The 23,123-nt window shown below is 40.4% G+C and overlaps 2 protein-coding genes and 16 non-coding genes across 25 annotated transcripts in view; 16 read left to right on the forward strand and 2 right to left on the reverse strand.

Annotated features, from left to right (window-relative positions):
• Positions 1-204: 204 nt before the first annotated feature.
• elavl1a (ELAV like RNA binding protein 1a) lies at positions 205-8,242 on the reverse strand. 5 transcript variants are annotated; one of them, XM_088354860.1, is made up of 7 exons: positions 8,102-8,242; positions 7,464-7,523; positions 5,224-5,401; positions 4,811-4,914; positions 3,572-3,725; positions 3,248-3,491; positions 205-2,303 (listed from the first exon to the last, which is right to left on the reverse strand). In XM_088354860.1, the coding sequence occupies exons 2-7, from the start codon at positions 7,497-7,499 to the stop codon at positions 1,979-1,981; spliced, it is 1,041 nt and encodes a 346-aa protein (XP_088210986.1). In that variant the 5' UTR covers positions 7,500-7,523; positions 8,102-8,242; the 3' UTR covers positions 205-1,978. The 5 variants fall into 5 exon arrangements, with proteins under 5 accessions (XP_088210986.1, XP_088210985.1, XP_088210987.1 ...); XM_088354859.1 differs by having other exon boundaries at positions 5,224-5,404; XM_088354861.1 differs by lacking the exon at positions 7,464-7,523 and having other exon boundaries at positions 8,102-8,240.
• Positions 8,243-10,124: 1,882 nt separating this feature from the next.
• The window catches only part of LOC148351860 (serine/threonine-protein kinase PAK 2-like), a 39,308-nt gene continuing 26,309 nt past the window's right edge, over positions 10,125-23,123 (reverse strand). For 3 of the 4 annotated variants that reach the window (XM_088354536.1, XM_088354533.1, XM_088354534.1), the window contains exons 14-15: positions 12,161-12,298; positions 10,125-11,425 (exon numbers count right to left, since the gene is read on the reverse strand). In XM_088354536.1, the coding sequence (XP_088210662.1) occupies positions 11,339-11,425; positions 12,161-12,298 (225 nt within the window). In that variant the 3' untranslated portion in view covers positions 10,125-11,338. The remainder of the gene's footprint in view (positions 11,426-12,160; positions 12,299-23,123) is intronic. The other variant, XM_088354532.1, reaches the window with a different exon arrangement.
• Positions 14,975-15,047, forward strand: trnar-ucg (transfer RNA arginine (anticodon UCG)). The gene has a single exon. It is a non-coding gene; the product is annotated as a tRNA-Arg (tRNA).
• Positions 15,317-15,389, forward strand: trnar-ucg (transfer RNA arginine (anticodon UCG)). The gene has a single exon. It is a non-coding gene; the product is annotated as a tRNA-Arg (tRNA).
• On the forward strand, positions 15,659-15,731 carry trnar-ucg (transfer RNA arginine (anticodon UCG)). Its single transcript has one exon. It is a non-coding gene; the product is annotated as a tRNA-Arg (tRNA).
• Positions 16,747-16,819, forward strand: trnar-ucg (transfer RNA arginine (anticodon UCG)). Its single transcript has one exon. It is a non-coding gene; the product is annotated as a tRNA-Arg (tRNA).
• trnar-ucg (transfer RNA arginine (anticodon UCG)) lies at positions 17,361-17,433 on the forward strand. Its single transcript has one exon. It is a non-coding gene; the product is annotated as a tRNA-Arg (tRNA).
• On the forward strand, positions 17,703-17,775 carry trnar-ucg (transfer RNA arginine (anticodon UCG)). The gene has a single exon. It is a non-coding gene; the product is annotated as a tRNA-Arg (tRNA).
• Positions 18,791-18,863, forward strand: trnar-ucg (transfer RNA arginine (anticodon UCG)). The gene has a single exon. It is a non-coding gene; the product is annotated as a tRNA-Arg (tRNA).
• Positions 19,405-19,477, forward strand: trnar-ucg (transfer RNA arginine (anticodon UCG)). The gene has a single exon. It is a non-coding gene; the product is annotated as a tRNA-Arg (tRNA).
• Positions 19,747-19,819, forward strand: trnar-ucg (transfer RNA arginine (anticodon UCG)). The gene has a single exon. It is a non-coding gene; the product is annotated as a tRNA-Arg (tRNA).
• trnar-ucg (transfer RNA arginine (anticodon UCG)) lies at positions 20,291-20,363 on the forward strand. The gene has a single exon. It is a non-coding gene; the product is annotated as a tRNA-Arg (tRNA).
• On the forward strand, positions 20,563-20,635 carry trnar-ucg (transfer RNA arginine (anticodon UCG)). Its single transcript has one exon. It is a non-coding gene; the product is annotated as a tRNA-Arg (tRNA).
• trnar-ucg (transfer RNA arginine (anticodon UCG)) lies at positions 20,835-20,907 on the forward strand. Its single transcript has one exon. It is a non-coding gene; the product is annotated as a tRNA-Arg (tRNA).
• On the forward strand, positions 21,449-21,521 carry trnar-ucg (transfer RNA arginine (anticodon UCG)). The gene has a single exon. It is a non-coding gene; the product is annotated as a tRNA-Arg (tRNA).
• Positions 21,791-21,863, forward strand: trnar-ucg (transfer RNA arginine (anticodon UCG)). The gene has a single exon. It is a non-coding gene; the product is annotated as a tRNA-Arg (tRNA).
• trnar-ucg (transfer RNA arginine (anticodon UCG)) lies at positions 22,335-22,407 on the forward strand. Its single transcript has one exon. It is a non-coding gene; the product is annotated as a tRNA-Arg (tRNA).
• trnar-ucg (transfer RNA arginine (anticodon UCG)) lies at positions 22,879-22,951 on the forward strand. Its single transcript has one exon. It is a non-coding gene; the product is annotated as a tRNA-Arg (tRNA).

Below are 23,123 nucleotides of genomic sequence, written 5' to 3' on the forward strand. Positions count from 1 at the left end.
AGAGAATATTCCCTTTTAAGAGCCTAGTAAAAAAAAAAAAACTCAAGAGGATTAGGGCAATTTCAAACATCAAATGCTATTAGGAATTATTTCTAGGTGTCAATTACATACATTGGAAGCGGGTCTTCTTTAATCATGTAACATTTCGAGAAACAATTTCAAAATCTTTATGTTGTGTCTTCCCCAAATCACACAACTCATTCCTTCACTTTCAAAAACAACCATTTTTTATTAACATGGTCCAACTTTGAAAGACATTAACGGCCATGAGAGGTGATATTCAGAAAAATCTATTTTTGCAAAAAGACACACATTAATAAATATCAAGTGAAGATTATTAAAACCACTTCTGCTTTTATGAATATGACGGCTGAATGCAGCGCCACTCAACTCACCTGTATGGGATGGGTTGGGGGTGAGTAAGGGGAACCAAGCCAGACCTGGGCTCTCTGGTCCAAGGGCTCCATGTCCAGCCTGGTTTGTGAGGTTTCTCTGCTCTAATACAACAGATGATTTAAAGTTCCTTCCAGCTTGCTAGCGAGCTGATGATTTGTATCACCTCAGTTAAAGAGAAACCTCCAAAATCATACAGGACATGCGGACTATCGAGGACCCAGGCCTGCCTAAAGCAGTGGCAGCTGTAAATAGAAAATATGTACAATTCTCAACAAGTAAATGGTCTTGCCTAATCAAAACATTAGTGCCGCCATATAACACATTTCCAGGAGAAAAATTCCAACAAAATTTCCGTTTTGTAAATACCATTGGAGGTGTGATAGAAGTGAACCTGTAGATCATTATTTGTAGCCTTCAATGTTTAAATAGAATCCAATAGGGAAGTCATGATCACATTTATTAAAAAAACACTGGTTTTTTTTTAAACATAAAATTCCCTGTGTCCAAAAGTAATGGTGTAAAGTAATGATTAAAAAAAATCTAAATCTGTTCAATATTGTAAAATCAGTCTCAAATGAATGTTTTATCGACCTTTAACAGCCAAATTTAAAAACAAAGACCCCCAAAAAAACAAACAAAGCAAAGGTTTCGCAAAACATCCGAACATTTAATGATTTGCGTTGAATAGGGAAACATCAAACAAAAAGAATGTCCAATATCAACAAAGGCCATTTGTTTCACTTCAAACTTGAGATGAGCACTTGTTAAAATGCGCCAAAACAATGAAAACAAAAAATAAACATCTACCTGCCTTGCTGCCGGGAAGATCAAAAATATTTACTTTATTTCTGATTAAAAACACTGCTGAAGGGGTTAGAAAAACAAAAGTAATGCAGTTTAGTCTGATTTAACATTGAGTAACAATGTCCAGAGTCGGATGGGGGTTAAATAAAGGTGAACAGAAAACACTACTTTGAATACTTGATTCATTTGTTGCCTGCATTTGGTCCACAGCATTTCAACCCTTTATATTTACTAGAGCGCCACTAATAAAAAGATACAGTAGTCAGATTTCAATTTGACAAAACACATATAAACATATATATATATATATATATATATATATATATATATATATGAATATAGCGAAAGGCCTGTCTACACCTGTCACCAAAAAAGGACTGTGGAGCACGATCTGCTTTGTCCATACAGAAAAAAAAACCTACAAAAACAAGGAAAAATTAATGTTTTCGGATTTTACATTACCGCAAGGCTTTCTTCCCAAAAAGAGGGTTTTTTTTCCCCCACGCGAGTACTGCGCAATGTACTGTTCAAAGTTTTGTTACTAAAAATGTGTATTCTAGTAGGAAGTGTTTGAAGGTTTGGAGGTTTTCTAACAATTATACTGAGGTACCATGTGTTTGAAAACAATGACAACCAACAAGAATCAGAAAGGTTGCAACACACTTTGTAGACATAAGTGTTAATGCGTTATATTAAGCGGACTCCACTTGTTAAAGCTCCACTTTTGCCCCCATTACTCCCCTTTTTTACCACCCACCGACCAACTAAGCTCTTTCATCTACTTGTGGCCCTTGCTGGTCTTGAAGGACACCTGCAAGGTCTTGTCTCCAAGCCGATAGCCATTCATGCTTGCAATTGCCATCGCTGCCTCCTCGTAGTTGGTCATGGTGACAAAGCCGAAGCCTTTGCACTTGTTGGTGTTGAAGTCGCGAATCACCTTGACGTTTGTGACTGCACCAAAGGGGCCAAACATCTGCCAGAGGACACTCTCATCCGTGTCCTGGCCCAGGTTGTAGATGAAGATGCACCAGCCCGAGGCAGAGTTGCTTGGCATGCCCATTCCACCCATACCTCCCATATGATCAACGCCCATAGGGGAGAACCTGAGGAAGCAAGCCAGGAACAAATCAAGCCCAATTCCAAATTACTACCACCAAAGTACTTTCAGTTTTTTATGACTGGCTACATTTTTATCCTGCAACAAAATCAACGTGATTGTAGGCCATTGTACCAGACCTAAAATTAGATCAGATTTTAAGATTTACCTGGGGCCTAGGTAACGATCCCAAATTATTGTTTGAAATAAATACAGTGGGACCTCGCTACTTCGCGGTTCCATGTTCGCGGGTTCAGAGCTTCGCGGGTCTAAAAAGTAATAATAATAAAATAATAATTTAAAAAAATAATAAAAAAAATTAAGCATTTTTGAAGGAGCGTCGCTACTTCGCGGAATTTCACTTTTCGCGGGTGGTTTTGGTCCCCATTAACCGCGATAACCGAGGGATTACTGTAGTACTCATACCAGCTCAGTAGCCTAGATGGTAAGGCGCCCGCTTTGAGACTGGGAGGTCGGTGGTTCGTGCCCCGGCCGAGTCATTCCTAAGACTTAAAAAGTGGTCGGCGGCGCCCTCTGTTGGCTGCGGCTGCATCGGCTCGCTACAACGGGTCAGGTGCAATCGACATTTCGTTCTGTGTACATTGTTACACAGAATGACAATACAAGGAAATTATTATTATTATTATAGTAGCAATATGTACCTTGCATGTGCATATCTTGAATTCACAGACTTATCTATTTGCGGATATTTGGGGACGATGTGTTTTTTTTAAAAACTGAAAACGTATGCAAAATTAGCGTGATTTCATGTCATCTATATACAATTGCAAAGTTTTTTGGTGCATCAAATGTTTGTAAATTTTCTGTTGAAGGTTTATGCATGTCCCCATTTAAAAGCTGGTTAACATCGAAAATCCACGGGTAAGTTGTTGAAAGTAACAGTTTTTTTATAAAGAACATTGACTTCACATCCACTAATAGGTGGCTCACCTGAACCGTTGCGCCTGGTGGTGCATGGGCCCAGGACCGGGTCCAGGCCCAGGGAAGCGTCTGGACTGGTTGTGATAAAGCTGGGAGATGATTTGTGTGTTCTTCATCATATTGGGATCAGCAGCAAAGCGCACTGAAATGGGCTCAGATGACCCGGGCAGCTTTTGGCCATGAATGGTTTTCACCGCCTCCTCTGCTTCAGATCTCTTGTCAAAGCGGATAAATGCCTTACCGCGGGACATGCCTAGGTTCCCAGAGCACAAACAGGCGAGTGAGCAAGTTTGGGACTAAGTGGCAATAGCCCTTCAAACACCACTAGGTTACCTGTTGATTGGTCAACCAGCACGCGGGAGTTTATGATGCGTCCGAAGCGGGAGAACATTTCCTCCACGTCCTTCTGCATCATGTTCTTCGGAAGGCTGGTAATATATAGGTTGGCGTCTTTGATGTTGTCGGAGCTGGGCCGTGCGTATGACACCTACAACAGGAGGCAAGCCGTCGTGCAATGAAAATATTGTCCTCTTATGTTATAGCACTTGAGCCTTTCTTAAGTGTGAACATTTGACCTAACTGTCGTTCTTTTTACTTGCACACATTCTAGACTTCGCGCCTACAGGTATAAGTGGCTCACCAATTTGCAAAGATTTTCTGTTCTTACAGCGAGACAAAATTGTGCATGTGAAGTTTGTTTTATTTTTTAAATTACACTCTTTAGGAAATGTTAATTTCTCCTTACATTTGACAATATAGTCCATTAAAAACTAATCCCAAAACTTTTTATCCCACCCCCCAAAAAAAATCTTCAGATCGAAGTACAAATATTTGACGAGGTTTAAGTACAAGTCTAATTCTGCATCAACCTCATGGCACCCATTAATGCAGTGTTCCCCAAACATTGGCCTGCTTCCATATTTGGTCCGGCCCCTTGAACAATACCAGAGCATTTTAATTTTTTTCCCATATATGTGTATTGTTTTTTGATAATAAACTTGGACCTTTGCAATAAAATGTTCCTTAGTTATAAACCATTTTCATTATGAACTAGAGTTCAATATTTATTTTATACTGATATAATACGACATTCTCTTCCACCCTTCTGCTGTCTGTGCTTGCATCAGACAATCCCTGGAATAAAAAATCTTTAACCCGTCCCTACGTGGACACCCCTAGAATGAAAATGTGAAGAATCCAGAAAAGGTGATCTGGTCATTATTTTTTTCTTGTATTAATCATATTATTTATTTTCTGACTTTTATTTTGTGAAGAATCCAGAAAGAGTTATTTAATGTTTGCTTTCTGGAAAACAATTACGTTATACAGTTAGGCACTTCTGTAATCATCACACCTTTTCTGTATCTTACTGACCCCAGCCCCTTATCCAAGAAGACAAGAGTTATGTGGCCCTCAAAGGAAAAAGTTTGGGGACCCCTGCATTAAGGTGTTACAAATACACACCACTACTTGCATTGATTCCTAGTTAACGGAGAGCACGGGTGTGTCAGATGACATGAAAACGGTGGCATCGTTTGACAAATGGTATAACACCTGATATGTGCACGTTACCTTGATAGTTTTGGAATGTAGCCTTAGTCCATTCAGTGAATCGATAGCTCTTTCTGCATCACTAGGGTTAACATAGTTAACAAATCCATACCCTAAACTGTGGCCTAGAGAAAAAAAACAAAAGAAAACAATAAAATAAAACAAACAAAAAAATGTGTAAAGTTAGTGACTAGTCTAAACAAACAAACAAATAAACAAAACTTTCACAGATCATCAGGGGCCATTAGAATAAATCAAACTCTGGGCTGTAGGAAAAACTCAAGAAAATCACAAAGCCTTAATAACGGACCAAAAAAAGTGAAGAATTTTGTTTCCTCACTTAGCATTTTGCCAATCACAACAAAATATTTTCTGTTCCGGTAACTCACGAGTGCTTAAGTACCGCTCCCAGCCCCGAAAGCACCCCATCGTACCTCCAACTTTATCTCGAATCAGTTTTGCCGACTCCACCTCGCCAATGCTGCTGAAGAGGTTGCGCAGGTCATCCTGTGACATGCCCTGCGGCAGGTAGTTGACAATCAAGTTGGTCTTGGCGTTCTTTGCGTCTTCGCCCGGCATGTCGAAACCGTTGGACATGTCGTATGCCTCCTGCTGCTTAAAACCAGGTGCATAAAAGGGGGAAGTGGGGGATTAGGCGACTAAGATTATGAATAATTTACCAAAACACACACAGCAATCTTCCCTTTAACCAGGTCAGATATTTTATTAATCTCACAGCAAACTATGTAATCACACACAAACGAAAATGTTTTTGTGACATTCTTTATGAATTCAATGTTCATGTGGTGCGCAATACTAGATTTGATAGGAAAAACATGAATCTATAAAAAAAATGTTTAGCAAACTTGGACCCGCCAGATCAAAAATGCACGGCCTACAACAGTAGTAAGATCCATCAAAGTTACAAAAGTTAGCAAGGACCACTTCACGGTGGTCTAATACCCAAAATAATCTTTAATGCAACAGTTTCACACACAAGTATCTTGCTGCACAACTAATATTTTACCAGACCAGCCAAAATTCCATGCAAGATTATCAGTATAAGTTTTGGGAAAAAATACAGCCGACGTAGTGGTGGAAATTCAAATACCATCTGCCATCTACTGTAATATTTTCAAACAATTGTCTTACATAGATTAACAATTTAACAAAAACATATTTGATCGAATTGTTGAGACTTTCACCATTTATTTAGGTTCTTACTAGGCTCACTGCATGTGCTGCAGCTAAAACAAGCTGTATTTGGCCAAAAGGCAGGGTAAACAATCCGTTTGTTGAATGGCCAATCAAGTAAAAAAACGTCACGTTTTAATAATTAATTTGTTTGCTCTGAAGACACACTTTTGCGGCAGAACAAGGGTTTATAATAACTTAAAAACAAATAATCTATTGCGCTGGGGTACTTACAGTGTTAGATGCACTTGCCCATATTCATGATGGTCTTGACAAAGACACCTTGGTCTTATGAAAGACACATTCAAAGACGTCACATCACATAGGATGGGAGAGCCCTCAGTGCTCAACTGAAGAAACCCCTTTGTAGTGACTGAACATCATCAAAGCCAAGATTTGATTTACTCAAAGCACGGTCACCCAAGCTTTTAATACAGACTTACATTAATTTTAATAGTTAAACTGCTAAAATGAAAATAATGTATCCCCGTTTAAACGCTTATCAGGACCAATCATCGTGAAACAGAACCAAAGCAGGAAAATGACAGATTTAATTGTGCAAAAATCACTGCATCCAGCGTATTTTTAGATTTGCTATTGGGTGGCACACAATAATCCGTGACGAGACAAGCGCCTCAAAGATGGACAGAGGTCCTTTCAGGAGGAAGAAGGCTTGCAATTGTGCCTTCTAGTGGGAAGGAAGCTATAGGGCAGCTATTTGACCGATAGGATACTTACAAATTATGCTGATAAGGAGAAGCCCTTATTGTACGATACAATAGCCATTCTATTAGATTATATTCCATTTGTGAATGATCTAAACTCTTCATTTTATGTATAACTTATTCCTCATTTCACAGTACTCATGTTGATAAGGAACAAAACCTGTGGTACCCTAAGTATACATTAAATGGATTTTATAGGCAAATTGACTACAAATTTGCACTTATACAACGCTTAAAGAGCCGAATCTCAAAATAAATCTCTTAATAAAAAGGTGAGGCTTTTCCTCATGAAAATATACAATTAAAAATATAATAAATGGTGGTATTTGTTCAGCGTTTACGTTTTTTCTCATTATCTTTAGAATATTGGAAATGTCTTGATAAAAACTGCTGCAGTTTCACATTGTGAATATTATTAATACAGAGCGAGGCAAGAAATATTGGCAAGCTAACAGCAAGTCAAGCCAGTAGTTTATTTTCATTGCATGGACTTTTTCCACAAAGAAGATTATCTATTCATTGATGCGTTTATTCAAAAGTAGCAACGTACTCCTTATTAAGTTAACGTATCACAAAAATACATGTTTTATATGCTACAGTTTACACATTGCTTTTCTTTCTCTGCCAATCAACTGATTTTAAAATTTAGATTCATTTGTTTGTAAATGTGCCTCACCAGACACTGATTTGGAAGCAAGGTTAATTGTTATTATTTGACATTACAACAGTACTTTGTAATGAACAAAACAACTTACATCCAAGTACTGATTGTGTCCTCTACGAACTGCCATGAAGCCACTTCACAGCTCCAGAAGCTGAACAAGGGGGTGGAATGTAGTCACTGTTATATTATCTAAAGCACTAAACTCCACGAATGACCGGTTTCAATGCTAAAACTCTATATCAATACCACGCATTCCTCAACTACTACTGCAGTCTAATCTACCACTCAACTATTATTTAGTTACAATCAATAATCGAACTTTAGACAGTTTAATCCTTTTTATGGCCTCGCCGCGACACCCGTTCGTGCAATTTTATAGACCACGGCGCCGGAGCTCAAGCTAATAGCATTAGCAACGCTGCAAGGGTCCGTTTCAACACTCGTCATTCAGGGTTGAACAAACAATGGGTCAACGAAACAAAAACATACACTTCTCAACGTTATCCTCGCGTTATGAAGTCATCGAACGTGATAAACAACGTTCTAGTTTCGTAAGCGGCGCAACGGATAAAAGCGCCGGTCCTCCATTTTAGTATCCCAAAATGGCCTGCGTTAGCATTAGCCTAGTTAGCCCAAAAGAGTCTCGCAGGCCACGACGGCCACCTTTAGGTATAGAAGAACAAATTAAAACCCGCCAGTTGAGTATTAGTGAGCATTTCAAAACCTTACCAGCTTTTAAAACAGGGGCAGATATCCGCTTTCCGAAATGACTTCCCCGAGTACGGTTACTCTGGTGGACCCGTTTTCTCCGGTAGCCGAGTCGGTTCCCCCAAAGAGCGGACGAAAGGTTGAGTGACGTCACATCGCCACCGCCACTCATCCGTGATTGCATTATTGATTAAATTATTTGTAGTATTTTACAATAAATAAAGAAAATCCAGAAACCGATTGAATGAATGTGAAGGGTTTCTAAAATTAAACATGAAAAATCCATTGAGATGTGATTTTAAAGTTGTTATTATACAAAATCATACATGGACTTACTCCCTTATACTTTTCACATATCTGTCTACCTCCACGTCTCCATGCCCTTACAAACTGTAGTATTTTCCCTTACAAAATACAAAATAATCTTATTTTATATTTATGTAGTTTAGGATAAAATAGAATATACCTTTATTGTCATTGTTACAAAATGGGTTGAACATATTGTGACAACGAAATTGGACGTGGCTCTCCAGTTTCACATTTTACAGTGAGGATAAAAGAAAACAAAGAAGATAAAGGAACAAAGAAGATAAAGGTTATAATTTACACAATATTTACACAATAAGGTTTGAGCATGTAGGGTGTTACATACAGTTTTGGGATCGTATTAGTGCAATATGCGGTAGTGAAAAATAGGCAACACTGTGCAAAGTGAGCATAGGCATGAATTTTACATCTGTATGAGGTAGTGTGTTTGCAAGAGTTTCTGTTTTTTTGTGCGGTGTGTGTTAAGGGTGGTGATGGCTCTGGGGAAGAAACTATCGCTGAGTCTGTTTGTTTTTGTTTTTTGTGACCTGTAGCGTCTGCTATTGTTTTAATAAGTTTATTATATAGAATACGATTGCTATTGTGGGAAGCGCAGCAGAATGCGCGTTTACGCGAGGGGGGGAGGATTTTGCAAGGGAGTCGAAATTAGGCACTACAGCGGCAGACGCATGCGCACAGTAGCATCAGACGCTTGCTACCGAGATAGAGGCTACCGCGGCGAACTCGTTTGACTTGATTGATTTGCCGTTTCGTGATAGTCGGTGCATACCGGATGGAACTCATGGTTGACAAATTTGCGTTTTTCCGTACAGATTTTCTTGTACGTCGTACACGTCTTAAAATGCATAATAAACGCACATATTACGGCAAAAACGTACAGGTTGACAGGTATGTTTTCATATTTAATTTCCCCCTATGTTCCCGTCCGGAGACTTAGCTCTGAAAATGCTGGTTTACTAGTGATCTCAAGAGCCAAGAAGAGAACTGGAGGTTAGAGAGCATTCTCCATTCGGGTCCCGGTGCTCTGGAATGCTCTGCTCCCTGAGATTCGATCTGCAACCTCAGTGGAACTGTTTAAATTTAGGCTTAAAACATACTTATATTCTATAGCTTATGAATGACCTATACTTAATGTTGACAATATCTGTGTATTATTTGGTATTGCAGCCTGGTCATCCTGGAAGGGGGATTACTTCATGTGCAGTCCCTTCTCAAGGTTTCTTCATTTTCCTTATGTTGAGGTTTTTGAGTTTTTCCTTGCTGTCATGTAGGTTTTAGATCCGGGGATGCTGTCATTATATTTTGCAATAGTCTGTGGTCCGTGCAGCTCTTTGAGACTCCTTGTGATTAAGGGCGTCACAAATAAACATGACTTGCCTGGACTTCATTCAAACAGTAAACAGACAACCTAGGCCAATCTTACTTCCTCAATTCAGAAGTATAATTGTTTACTGTCATGGATAACAATGTAGTGAACGTTGTTTATCACAAAATTAATTGTGGCAATCCAGAATTCTTGAACAGGAGGAAGGTTACTTACAAAGACATCATAACGATCTCAACGAGGGACACAAGCAGCATTTTAAAATAATTAAAACACAAATTTATTCCAATACAGTAATTTCTTCCAAGATTTATTTAGTCTGTCTTAACAACAAAATTCATTCATCAGTCAATTCATCAGTCTATTGTCTATTAGTCCTTGGCCACATAAGTAGCACAGGATGTCGCTATTATGATTTATGCAAACAGAACATTTTAATTAGTAATTCAATATAGGATTCTGAGATGAATTTTTGGGTGGGGGACAAATTAGTTTACAAAAAATAAAAAGTTTGGCTATTTTCAAAACTAAGGGTACAAAGACATTACATTGGCTTGACTTTGTTCCACATCAAAAAGTTTTATGGTACGTTTGAAAGTCACAAATGGAAAGGCTCCAGGTTCAAATGAAACGATGATTATATCAGAAAACACAGAAATAATGAGGAAAACATGTTTTTTAAATGCTTGGATTGTATGATTTGAAAACAGAAACGTATATAAAGTGGAACCAACATTTTATACACAGAAAAACAACACGCATACTTTTTATTTAGACAGTTTATTTTGGCACAAGGACAGCAGTCTTTGGTTTTAGAGGTTGAAAAAAAGATTTACATCCATTCTAAAAAAATCCCCAAAATATGAGGGGTATTTATTTTAAGTATATCCATTGCTGATTATTTTGTATACAAACAGTTGTTTCTCTGCAGTTCAGAACCCCGGGTGGCGGACGAAACAAAAATGTAAAGCACTATAAATTAATGATAAATGAATTCGTTGAAATTCCAGTTTAATTTTTCCAAAATGTGCATTTTAAAAGCAGATTTATCGTGTATACTCCTCCAAAACCAGATGAGTACACACCTGAAATAAGTGCCTATTTGCTTCCACCTGTCCATCACTTCAGCACTTTTTGGGTTGACTAAGTCAGTTTTTAGGGATATAAAGAGAAGAGTGACAGTTGACAAGGAAAAAGGGTTGCACCATTATAATAAATATATTACCTTAAATTTGAATACATTCCTAAATTCCAATGTATTTGTATTGTCACAAGGAATTTTTGCATTGAAATGAAACTAAGAGGGGAAAAAATACCATGTTTAACTTGTTATTGTTTAAATTTTTGAACAACTTGGATTGTTGACCTGCTGGAAACCTAACATATTGTACTTATCATTCTTTGGTATAGGTTTTAAGCACTTCTACTTCAGAGGTAAAATGCTTTGATTGTCTGTATGGGCATTGACTTTTTGCCTTATCATTCCATTTTTATAATAACCTTGAATAATGATGAATGCACATCACATTGAGGGAAACGTTGGTTAGACAAGGCGCAACGGTGAAAAAAAAGTCTAGTTTTTAAATTTTGTTTTTCTTTAGCAGTTTTTAGCGGTTGGTCCTCATGGCCTCCTTGGCAGCAAGGATGAGTGGAGTCAGACTGGATAGAGGCTTGGCCAGCTTCAGAAAAGGATGCTGCACACAAAACAATAATAATAATGAATAATAGTTGGATTGTGTTGATTCTGATTACCCAGAATTAATAGAGACATGAGGATATACAATGACATACAACGTCTGACAATCAGGAGATTGAGGGTCCAAATCTCTTCATGGTTGTCTTTAAAATTTTGTGATAAAACAATACTGTGCAATGTACCTGAAAACAGGAATGTTCTTCTAAATTAATGTCTCGTTTTGTTTTAAAATATGAAATGTTTGTAATGCGGGAAGTCTTCAAAATTACATATAAGGTGAATTTAACCGGCGGCATGGCGGCAGAGTGGTTAGGCTATCCAAGGCACAGTTCTGAAGTCATGGGATGAAATCCAGCTCCCAGCCTTCCTGTGCGAAGTTTGCATGTTCTCCCCGTGCTTGTGTGGGTTTCCTCCGGGCACTCCAGTTTCCTCCCGCATTCCAAAAACATGCATGTCAGATTAATAGGCCGGTCCAAATTGTCCCTAAGTGGGAATGAGCAAGTGAACGGCTGTCTGTCTCTGTGTGCCCTGCGACCGGCTGGCAACCAGTTCAGGGTGTCCCCTGCCCACTGCCCGATGATTGCTGGGATAGGCTCCAGCACCCCCGCGACCCTACTGAGGATAAGCGGTGCAGCTAATGAGATGAGGATTTTTTTAACCAACTATGTGAACCATTTACATTTATCAACATTCTGGATTCCCGATCTATATGGATGACTGATATCAGTATCACCTGTAGTAATTCTCTACCCGATCCTCGTTTCTCCACGTCCATTTCCAAGCATCGGGAAAGGAAAGATCGGAAGACTGGGGACAGCTTCTCTGGACTCTGCAGCTCAGGAGTGCCATTGGTGGCAATTAAATACAAAGCCTGAAAGAAAAATGGCAAAGAGTAGGGGAAAAAAATTACCCTATAATTCTTCATTTTACTCTCTTGTCGGGATTTGAAAAATCCCATGGAAAAACATTGTCACTCTTGTTACTTTAAGTGTTTTTTTTGGTTAATCTTTAGAGGGTCTATTAACAAAAATAAGCTTTTAGCTAAACCTGTTGTGTGCAAAAAACCCTGGGCAGTGTCTACTAAGAAATCCAAATGATTGATACTGCTAAAGGGCATGCAACTGTTTCAATCATTTAGAAGTCATAACCAAGTAGTCATGGGTTCGATTCCTGGCTCCTCCTCGTTAAATGTTGAAGTCAACTTAGGGCCTGGTCACACAGCCATTAGCGTCTGTATCGCGGGTAAAATTTTGCGTTTTTTTTTTGCCCGTGGTTGCCCGCGATGGAAAATGCGCAAAATTGGCCAACCCGCTGTTCATCGGTGGTATGCCCGCAAATTTCTGGCCGTGATTCAGCCTCGATACGTCCGTGAAAGGCTGTGTACCCGGGCTCTAAAGTATTGAGCAGCGCAAAACTTTTTCGCGCTGCCAACCTCGCGTGAATTTCCGACCACGTGTTAAGCACTGCTGTATCTCGTCTGTATGGCGACCTATAAGCGTCCAATAGCGTCCGCCTCACAGGCTGAAATTTCTGGCCGTGATTCAGCCGCAAACGGCTGTGTGACCGGGCCCTTAGGCAAGACACTGAACTCTAATGCCCCCGATAAACAGTAAGGTGCCTTGCATGCCTGATGCCGCTATTGGTGTGTGTGTGTGTGTGTGTGTGTGTGTGTGTGTGTGTGTGTGTGTGTGTGTGTGTGTGTGTGTGAATTGGTATGTGTGGAGCACATTGTAAAACGCTTTGGGAGTTCCTCAGTGATTTGAAAAGTGCTTTAAAAATGCAAACCATTAGGTGAATTTAACCGGCGGCATGGCGGCAGAGTGGTTAGGCTATCCAAGGCACAGTTCTGAAGTCATGGGATCCTATTGGACGAGGCATCTGACTTAAAATCCCAAATTTGAGCGACAGTCTCTTTATGGTCATTGAACTCTTGATGTTCTTTGTGCATCGTGTAATATCTTATGATTAAAGAGTCCATAAATAAGCCCTGTTATTTAGCTCTCATTACCAGAAAAATGTGACCAAGTGGCCTAAAGGATTAGGAGTTCGAGTCCCTTCGGCGTCATTTTATTGAAACATTAGATAAAATTTCATAATCTGAAAACATTACCCAGTCCAAATTTTTGGCTTTGTTTTCATACATTACTCCGCTCCAAAGTTCATGAGTATGTGACCATGTGGCCTAATGGAGAAGACAACTGACTTGAAATCTAAATATTAAGCGATTAAAATTCTTCACGGCCTTTAAACCTTTACTGTTCTTTGTGCATCAAGTGGGGTGGGTGGGTGTATCCCACAACCACTAGGCTCGTAAGGGCACCATTTCCTGTGGTGAGTCTTGGGCATGTACTGGTAGTGTGTTCGCTTATTGAGGCCAGAAAGTACAATCTTAGAATAAATAAGTCCTGACTTTTAACTTACTTCACAAAGAAAATGTGTCCATGTGGTTTAAAAGACTGAGAGTTCGAGTCCCTTGGTGTCATCTGAACCTTGAATGTTATCCGAACATCAGGTAAAACCTCATAATCTGGTCAAATTTTGGGGATTTATATTTATCAATAAATCTACTTTGGAAGTTGTAAGCACCTGACCATGTGGCCTAATGGCATCTGACTTCGTATCAAAAGATTAAGGGTTCAAGTTCCTTCATGGTCTTTGAATCTGTTCTTCAAGCATCAAGTTTAATCCTGTACTTAATGAGTCAAGACTTGGGTGTGTGAGTGTATCCCTTTGCCAAAAGGGTTTTAGGGGCAAAATGTCCTGTTACCGAATGGTGCCCATCCCTCTCCATAATAATCCATAATTCTGCTCTGGGACTGGCAAGCACCTGACCATGTGGCCTAAAAAACAAGGCGTCTCACTTAGAATTAAAAGTTTTAAGGATTCAAGGCCCTTCTTGATCATTGATCCTGCTCAATCAAATTTAATCCTGTACTTAATGATTCCAGATTTGGGTGGGTGAGTGTATCCCTTAGCTCAAAGGGTTGTAGGGGCAACATTTCCTGTGGTGTGTCCTGGACATGTAAAACCAAATGGTGTCCATCCCTCTTCATTATTATCCATAATTCAGCTCTGGAATAAATAATTACCTGACCATGGGGCCTAATGGACAAGGCGTCTGACTTGAGGTCAGAAGAATGTGGGTTCAAATATCATTACGGTCATTCAACCTTTTCTGTTCCTTGTGCATCAAGTTTAATCCTGTACCTAATGATTCCAGACTTGGGCGTGTGAGTGTATTCCTCCTAATTCTGCTCTGGAACCAGTGAGTAACTGAGCATGTGGCCTAATGGACAAGGCGTCTGACTTCTGATCAGAAGATTGAGGGTTCAAGTACCTTCATGGTCATCAAATGATTTCTGTATTTTGTGCATCAAGTTTAAACCTGTACTTAATAAGTCCAGACTTGGGTGGGTGAGTGTATCCCTCAGCCGAAAGGCTTGTAGGGGCAATATTTCCTGTGCTGAATCCTGGACGCATAAAACTTAATAGTGCCCATCCCTCTCCATAATTATCCATAATTCTGCTCTGAGATTAATAACTACCTGACCATGTGGCCTAATGGACAAGGCGTCTGACTTCGATTCAGAAGATTGAGGGTTCAAGTCCCTTCATGGTTTTCAAATCATTTCTGTTCTTAGTACATAAAGATTAATCCTGTACTGAATGAGTCCAGACTTGGGTGGGTTATCAAATCATTTCTGTTCTTAGTACATCAAGATTAATCCTGTACTGAATGAGTCTAGACTTGGGTGGGTGAGTGTATCCCTTGACCTAAAGGGTTATTGGGACAACATTTCCTGTGGTGTATCCTGGACGTGCAAAACTTAATGGTGCCCATACCTCTCCATAATTATCCATAATTCTGCTCTGAAAAGAAAAAGTACTTGACCATGTGGCCAAATGGACAAGGCGTCTGACTTCGAATCAGAAGATTGAGGGTTCAAGTCCCTTCATGGTTATCAAATCATTTCTGTTCTTAGTACATAAAGATTAATCCTGTACTGAATGAGTCCAGACTTGGGTGGGTTATCAAATCATTTCTGTTCTTAGTACATAGAGATTAATCCTGTACTGAATGAATCTAGACTTGGGTAGGTGAGTGTATCCCTTTACCCAAAGGGTTGTCGGGGCAACATTTCCTGTGGTGTATCCTGGACGTGTAAAACTTAATGGTGCCCATCCCTCTCCATAATTATCCATAATTCTGCTCTGAAATAAACAAGTACCTGACCATGTGGCCTAATGGACAAGGCGTCTGACTTCGAATCAGAAGATTGAGGGTTCAAGTCCCTTCATGGTTATCAAATCATTTCTGTTCTTGGTACATCAAGATTAATCCTGTACTGAATGAATCTAGACTTGGGTAGGTGAGTGTATCCCTTGACCTAAAGGGTTATCGGGGCAACATTTCCTGTGGTGTATCCTGGACGTGCAAAACTTAATGTCGCCCATACCTCTCCATAATTATCCATAATTCTGCTCTGAAAGGAAAAAGTACTTGACCATGAGGCCAAATGGACAAGGCGTCTGACTTCGGATCAGAAGATTGAGGGTTCAAGTCGCTTCATTATTATTTAATGTTTTCTGTTCTTTGTGCATCAAGTTTAATCCTGTACTTAATGAGTCCAGACTTGGGTGGGTTAGTGTATCCGTTACCCCAAAGGATTGTCGGGGCAACATTTCCTGTGGTGTATCCTGGACATGTAAAACTTAATGGTGCCCATCCCTCTCCATAATTATCCATAATTCTGCTCTGGGACCAGTTGGTACCTGACCATGTGGCCTAATGGACAAGGCGTCTGACTTCAGATCAGAAGATTGAGGGTTCAAGTCCCTTCATGGTCATCAAATGATATCTGTATTTTGTGCATCAAGTTTAATCCTGTACTTAATAAGTCCAGACTTGGGTGGGTGAGTGTATCCCTCAGCCGAAAGGCTTGTAGGGGCAATATTTCCTGTGCTGAATCCTGGACGCATAAAACTTAATAGTGCCCATCCCTCTCCATAATTATCCATAATTCTGCTCTGAGATTAATAACTACCTGACCATGTGGCCTAATGGACAAGGCGTCTGACTTCGAATCAGACGATTGAGAGTTCAAGTCCCTTCATGGTTTTCAAATCATTTCTGTTCTTAGTACATCAAGATTAATCCTGTACTGAATGAGTCTAGACTTGGGTGGGTGAGTGTATCCCTTGACCCAAAGGGTTATCGGGGCAACATTTCCTCTGGTGTATCCTAGACGCGCAAAACTTAATGGTGGCCATCCCTCTCCATAACTATCCATAATTCTGCTCTGAAAATAACAAGTACCTGACCATGTGGCCTAACGGACAAGGCGTCTGACTTCGGATCAGAAAATTGAGGGTTCAAGTCCCTTCATGGTCATCAAATGATTTCTGTTTTATGTGGATCAAGTTTAATCCTGTACTGAATGAGTCCAGACTTGGGTGGTTGAGTGTATCCCTTAGCCCAAAGGGTTGTAGGGGCAATATTTCCTGTGGTTTAACCTGGACATGTAAAACTAAATGGTGCCCATCCCTCTCCATTATTATCCATAATTATGCTCTGAAATCAACAAATACCTGACCATGTGGCCTAATGGAAGAGGCGTCTGACTTCGTATCAGAAGATTGAGGGTTCAAGTCCCTTCATGGTTATCAAATCAATTCTGTTCTTAGTACATAAAGATTAATCCTGTACTGAATGAGTCCAGACTTGGGTGGGTTATCAAATCATTTCTGTTCTTAGTACATCAAGATTAATCCTGTACTGAATGAGTCTAGACTTGGGTGGGTGAGTGTATCCCTTGACCTAAAGGGTTATTGGGGCAACATTTCCTGTGGTGTATCCTGGACGTGCAAAACTTAATGGTGCCCATACCTCTCCATAATTATCCATAATTCTGCTCTGAAAAGAAAAAGTACTTGACCATGTGGCCAAATGGACAAGGCGTCTGACTTCGAATCAGAAGATTGAGGGTTCAAGTCCCTTCATGGTTATCAAATCATTTCTGTTCTTAGTACATAAAGATTAATCCTGTACTGAATGAGTCCAGACTTGGGTGGGTTATCAAATCATTTCTGTTCTTAGTACATAGAGATTAATCCTGTACTGAATGAATCTAGACTTGGGTAGGTGAGTGTATCCCTTTACCCAAAGGGTTGTCGGGGCAACATTTCCTGTGGTGTATCCTGGACGTGTAAAACTTAATGGTGCCCATCCCTCTCCATAATTATCCATAATTCTGCTCTGAAATAAACAAGTACCTGACCATGTGGCCTAATGGACAAGGCGTCTGACTTCGAATCAGAAGATTGAGGGTTCAAGTCCCTTCATGGTTATCAAATCATTTCTGTTCTTGGTACATCAAGATTAATCCTGTACTGAATGAATCTAGACTTGGGTAGGTGAGTGTATCCCTTGACCTAAAGGGTTATCGGGGCAACATTTCCTGTGGTGTATCCTGGACGTGCAAAACTTAATGTCGCCCATACCTCTCCATAATTATCCATAATTCTGCTCTGAAAGGAAAAAGTACTTGACCATGAGGCCAAATGGACAAGGCGTCTGACTTCGGATCAGAAGATTGAGGGTTCAAGTCGCTTCATTATTATTTAATGTTTTCTGTTCTTTGTGCATCAAGTTTAATCCTGTACTTAATGAGTCCAGACTTGGGTGGGTTAGTGTATCCGTTACCCCAAAGGATTGTCGGGGCAACATTTCCTGTGGTGTATCCTGGACATGTAAAACTTAATGGTGCCCATCCCTCTCCATAATTATCCATAATTCTGCTCTGGGACCAGTTGGTACCTGACCATGTGGCCTAATGGACAAGGCGTCTGACTTCAGATCAGAAGATTGAGGGTTCAAGTCCCTTCATGGTCATCAAATGATATCTGTATTTTGTGCATCAAGTTTAATCCTGTACTTAATAAGTCCAGACTTGGGTGGGTGAGTGTATCCCTCAGCCGAAAGGCTTGTAGGGGCAATATTTCCTGTGCTGAATCCTGGACGCATAAAACTTAATAGTGCCCATCCCTCTCCATAATTATCCATAATTCTGCTCTGAGATTAATAACTACCTGACCATGTGGCCTAATGGACAAGGCGTCTGACTTCGAATCAGACGATTGAGAGTTCAAGTCCCTTCATGGTTTTCAAATCATTTCTGTTCTTAGTACATCAAGATTAATCCTGTACTGAATGAGTCTAGACTTGGGTGGGTGAGTGTATCCCTTGACCCAAAGGGTTATCGGGGCAACATTTCCTCTGGTGTATCCTAGACGCGCAAAACTTAATGGTGGCCATCCCTCTCCATAACTATCCATAATTCTGCTCTGAAAATAACAAGTACCTGACCATGTGGCCTAACGGACAAGGCGTCTGACTTCGGATCAGAAAATTGAGGGTTCAAGTCCCTTCATGGTCATCAAATGATTTCTGTTTTTTGTGGATCAAGTTTAATCCTGTACTGAATGAGTCCAGACTTGGGTGGTTGAGTGTATCCCTTAGCCCAAAGGGTTGTAGGGGCAATATTTCCTGTGGTTTAACCTGGACATGTAAAACTAAATGGTGCCCATCCCTCTCCATTATTATCCATAATTATGCTCTGAAATCAACAAATACCTGACCATGTGGCCTAATGGAAGAGGCGTCTGACTTCGTATCAGAAGATTGAGGGTTCAAGTCCCTTCATGGTTATCAAATCAATTCTGTTCTTAGTACATAAAGATTAATCCTGTACTGAATGAGTCCAGACTTGGGTGGGTTATCAAATCATTTCTGTTCTTAGTACATCAAGATTAATCCTGTACTGAATGAGTCTAGACTTGGGTGGGTGAGTGTATCCCTTGACCTAAAGGGTTATTGGGGCAACATTTCCTGTGGTGTATCCTGGACGTGCAAAACTTAATGGTGCCCATACCTCTCCATAATTATCCATAATTCTGCTCTGAAAAGAAAAAGTACTTGACCATGTGGCCAAATGGACAAGGCGTCTGACTTCGAATCAGAAGATTAAGGGTTCAAGTCCCTTCATGGTTATCAAATCATTTCTGTTCTTAGTACATAAAGATTAATCCTGTACTGAATGAGTCCAGACTTGGGTGGGTTATCAAATCATTTCTGTTCTTAGTACATCAAGATTAATCCTGTACTGAATGAATCTAGACTTGGGTAGGTGAGTGTATCCCTTTACCCAAAGGGTTGTCGGGGCAACATTTCCTGTGGTGTATCCTGGACGTGTAAAACTTAATGGTGCCCATCCCTCTCCATAATTATCCATAATTCTGCTCTGAAATCAACAAGTACCTGACCATGTGGCCTAATGGACAAGGCGTCTGACTTCGAATCAGAAGATTGAGGGTTCAAGTCCATTCATGGTTATCAAATCATTTCTGTTCTTAGTACATCAAGATTAATCCTGTACTGAATGAATCTAGACTTGGGTAGGTGAGTGTATCCCTTGACCTAAAGTGTTATCGGGGCAATATTTCCTGTGGTGTATCCTGGACGTGCAAAACTTAATGTCGCCCATACCTCTCCATAATTATCCATAATTCTGCTCTGAAAGGAAAAAGTACTTGACCATGAGGCCAAATGGACAAGGCGTCTGACTTCGGATCAGAAGATTGAGGGTTCAAGTCGCTTCATTATTATTTGATGTTTTCTGTTCTTTGTGCATCAAGTTTAATCCTGTACTTAATGAGTCCAGACTTGGGTGGGTTAGTGTATCCCTTACCCCAAAGGATTGTCGGGGCAACATTTCCTGTGGTGTATCCTGGACATGTAAAACTTAATGGTGCCCATCCCTCTCCATAATTATCCATAATTCTGCTCTGGGACCAATTGGTACCTGACCATGTGGCCTAATGGACAAGGCGTCTGACTTCGGATCAGAAGATTGAGGGTTCAAGTCCCTTCATGGTCATCAAATGATATCTGTATTTTGTGCATCAAGTTTAATCCTGTACTTAATAAGTCCAGACTTGGGTGGGTGAGTGTATCCCTCAGCCGAAAGGCTTGTAGGGGCAATATTTCCTGTGCTGAATCCTTGACGCATAAAACTTAATAGTGCCCATCCCTCTCCATAATTATCCATAATTCTGCTCTTAGATTAATAACTACCTGACCATGTGGCCTAATGGACAAGGCGTCTGACTTCGAATCAGAAGATTGAGGGTTCAAGTCCCTTCATGGTTTTCAAATCATTTCTGTTCTTAGTACATCAAGATTAATCCTGTACTGAATGAGTCTAGACTTGGGTGGGTGAGTGTATCCCTTGACCCAAAGGGTTATCGGGGCAACATTTCCTGTGGTGTATCCTAGACGCGCAAAACTTAATGGTGCCCATCCCTCTCCATAACTATCCATAATTCTGCTCTGAAAATAACAAGTACCTGACCATGTGGCCTAACGGACAAGGCGTCTGACTTCGGATCAGAAGATTGAGGGTTCAAGTCCCTTCATGGTCATCAAATGATTTCTGTTTTTTGTGGATCAAGTTTAATCCTGTACTGAATGAGTCCAGACTTGGGTGGTTGAGTGTATCCCTTAGCCCAAAGGGTTGTAGGGGCAATATTTCCTGTGGTTTAACCTGGACATGTAAAACTAAATGGTGCCCATCCCTCTCCATTATTATCCATAATTATGCTCTGAAATCAACAAATACCTGACCATGTGGCCTAATGGAAGAGGCGTCTGACTTCGTGTCAGAAGATTGAGGGTTCAAGTCCCTTCATGGTTATCAAATCAATTCTGTTCTTAGTACATAAAGATTAATCCTGTACTGAATGAGTCCAGACTTGGGTGGGTTATCAAATTATTTCTGTTCTTAGTACATCAAGATTAATCCTGTACTGAATGAGTCTAGACTTGGGTGGGTGAGTGTATCCCTTGACCTAAAGGGTTATTGGGGCAACATTTCCTGTGGTGTATCCTGGACGTGCAAAACTTAATGGTGCCCATACCTCTCCATAATTATCCATAATTCTGCTCTGAAAAGAAAAAGTACTTGACCATGTGGCCAAATGGACAAGGCGTCTGACTTCGAATCAGAAGATTGAGGGTTCAAGTCCCTTCATGGTTATCAAATCATTTCTGTTCTTAGTACATAAAGATTAATCCTGTACTGAATGAGTCCAGACTTGGGTGGGTTATCAAATCATTTCTGTTCTTAGTACATCAAGATTAATCCTGTACTGAATGAATCTAGACTTGGGTAGGTGAGTGTATCCCTTTACCCAAAGGGTTGTCGGGGCAACATTTCCTGTGGTGTATCCTGGACGTGTAAAACTTAATGGTGCCCATCCCTCTCCATAATTATCCATAATTCTGCTCTGAAATCAACAAGTACCTGACCATGTGGCCTAATGGACAAGGCGTCTGACTTCGAATCAGAAGATTGAGGGTTCAAGTCCCTTCATGGTTATCAAATCATTTCTGTTCTTAGTACATCAAGATTAATCCTGTACTGAATGAATCTAGACTTGGGTAGGTGAGTGTATCCCTTCACCTAAAGGGTTATCGGGGCAACATTTCCTGTGGTGTATCCTGGACGTGCAAAACTTAATGTCGCCCATACCTCTCCATAATTATCCATAATTCTGCTCTGAAAGGAAAAAGTACTTGACCATGAGGCCAAATGGGCAAGGCGTCTGACTTCGGATCAGAAGATTGAGGGTTCAAGTCGCTTCATTATTATTTAATGTTTTCTGTTCTTTGTGCATCAAGTTTAATCCTGTACTTAATGAGTCCAGACTTGGGTGGGTTAGTGTATCCCTTACCCCAAAGGATTGTCGGGGCAACATTTCCTGTGGTGTATCCTGGACATGTAAAACTTAATGGTGCCCATCCCTCTCCATAATTATCCATAATTCTGCTCTGGGACCAGTTGGTACCTGACCATGTGGCCTAATGGACAAGGTGTCTGACTTCGGATCAGAAGATTGAGGGTTCAAGTCCCTTCATGGTCATCAAATGATATCTGTATTTTGTGCATCAAGTTTAATCCTGTACTTAATAAGTCCAGACTTGGGTGGGTGAGTGTATCCCTCAGCCGAAAGGCTTGTAGGGGCAATATTTCCTGTGCTGAATCCTGGACGCATAAAACTTAATAGTGCCCATCCCTCTCCATAATTATCCATAATTATGCTCTGAGATTAATAACTACCTGACCATGTGGCCTAATGGACAAGGCGTCTGACTTCGAATCAGACGATTGAGAGTTCAAGTCCCTTCATGGTTTTCAAATCATTTCTGTTCTTAGTACATCAAGATTAATCCTGTACTGAATGAGTCTAGACTTGGGTGGGTGAGTGTATCCCTTGACCCAAAGGGTTATCGGGGCAACATTTCCTCTGGTGTATCCTAGACGCGCAAAACTTAATGGTGGCCATCCCTCTCCATAACTATCCATAATTCTGCTCTGAAAATAACAAGTACCTGACCATGTGGCCTAACGGACAAGGCGTCTGACTTCGGATCAGAAGATTGGGGGTTCAAGTCCCTTCATGGTCATCAAATGATTTCTGTTTTTTGTGGATCAAGTTTTATCCTGTACTGAATGAGTCCAGACTTGGGTGGTTGAGTGTATCCCTTAGCCCAAAGGGTTGTAGGGGCAATATTTCCTGTGGTTTAACCTGGACATGTAAAACTAAATGGTGCCCATCCCTCTCCATTATTATCCATA

Source organism: Urocampus carinirostris, chromosome 15 (assembly GCF_059441175.1).
Source record: "Urocampus carinirostris isolate Australia breed hairy pipefish chromosome 15, RoL_Ucar_1.0, whole genome shotgun sequence".
Taxonomy (NCBI): domain Eukaryota; kingdom Metazoa; phylum Chordata; class Actinopteri; order Syngnathiformes; family Syngnathidae; genus Urocampus; species Urocampus carinirostris.

What these genes read in the sequence shown, in the direction of transcription:
- elavl1a (XM_088354859.1), bottom strand. Translation starts at nt 7,499, where the DNA reads ATGGCAGTTCGTAGAGGACACAATCAGTACTTGGAT. An exon ending in TACATTCCAAAACTATCAAG is followed by an intron (nt 3,726 to 4,810) that starts GTAACGTGCACA and finishes CTCCTGTTGTAG; the next exon opens with GTGTCATACGCACGGCCCAG. An exon ending in GCTGGTTGACCAATCAACAG is followed by an intron (nt 3,492 to 3,571) that starts GTAACCTAGTGG and finishes CTGGGAACCTAG; the next exon opens with GCATGTCCCGCGGTAAGGCA.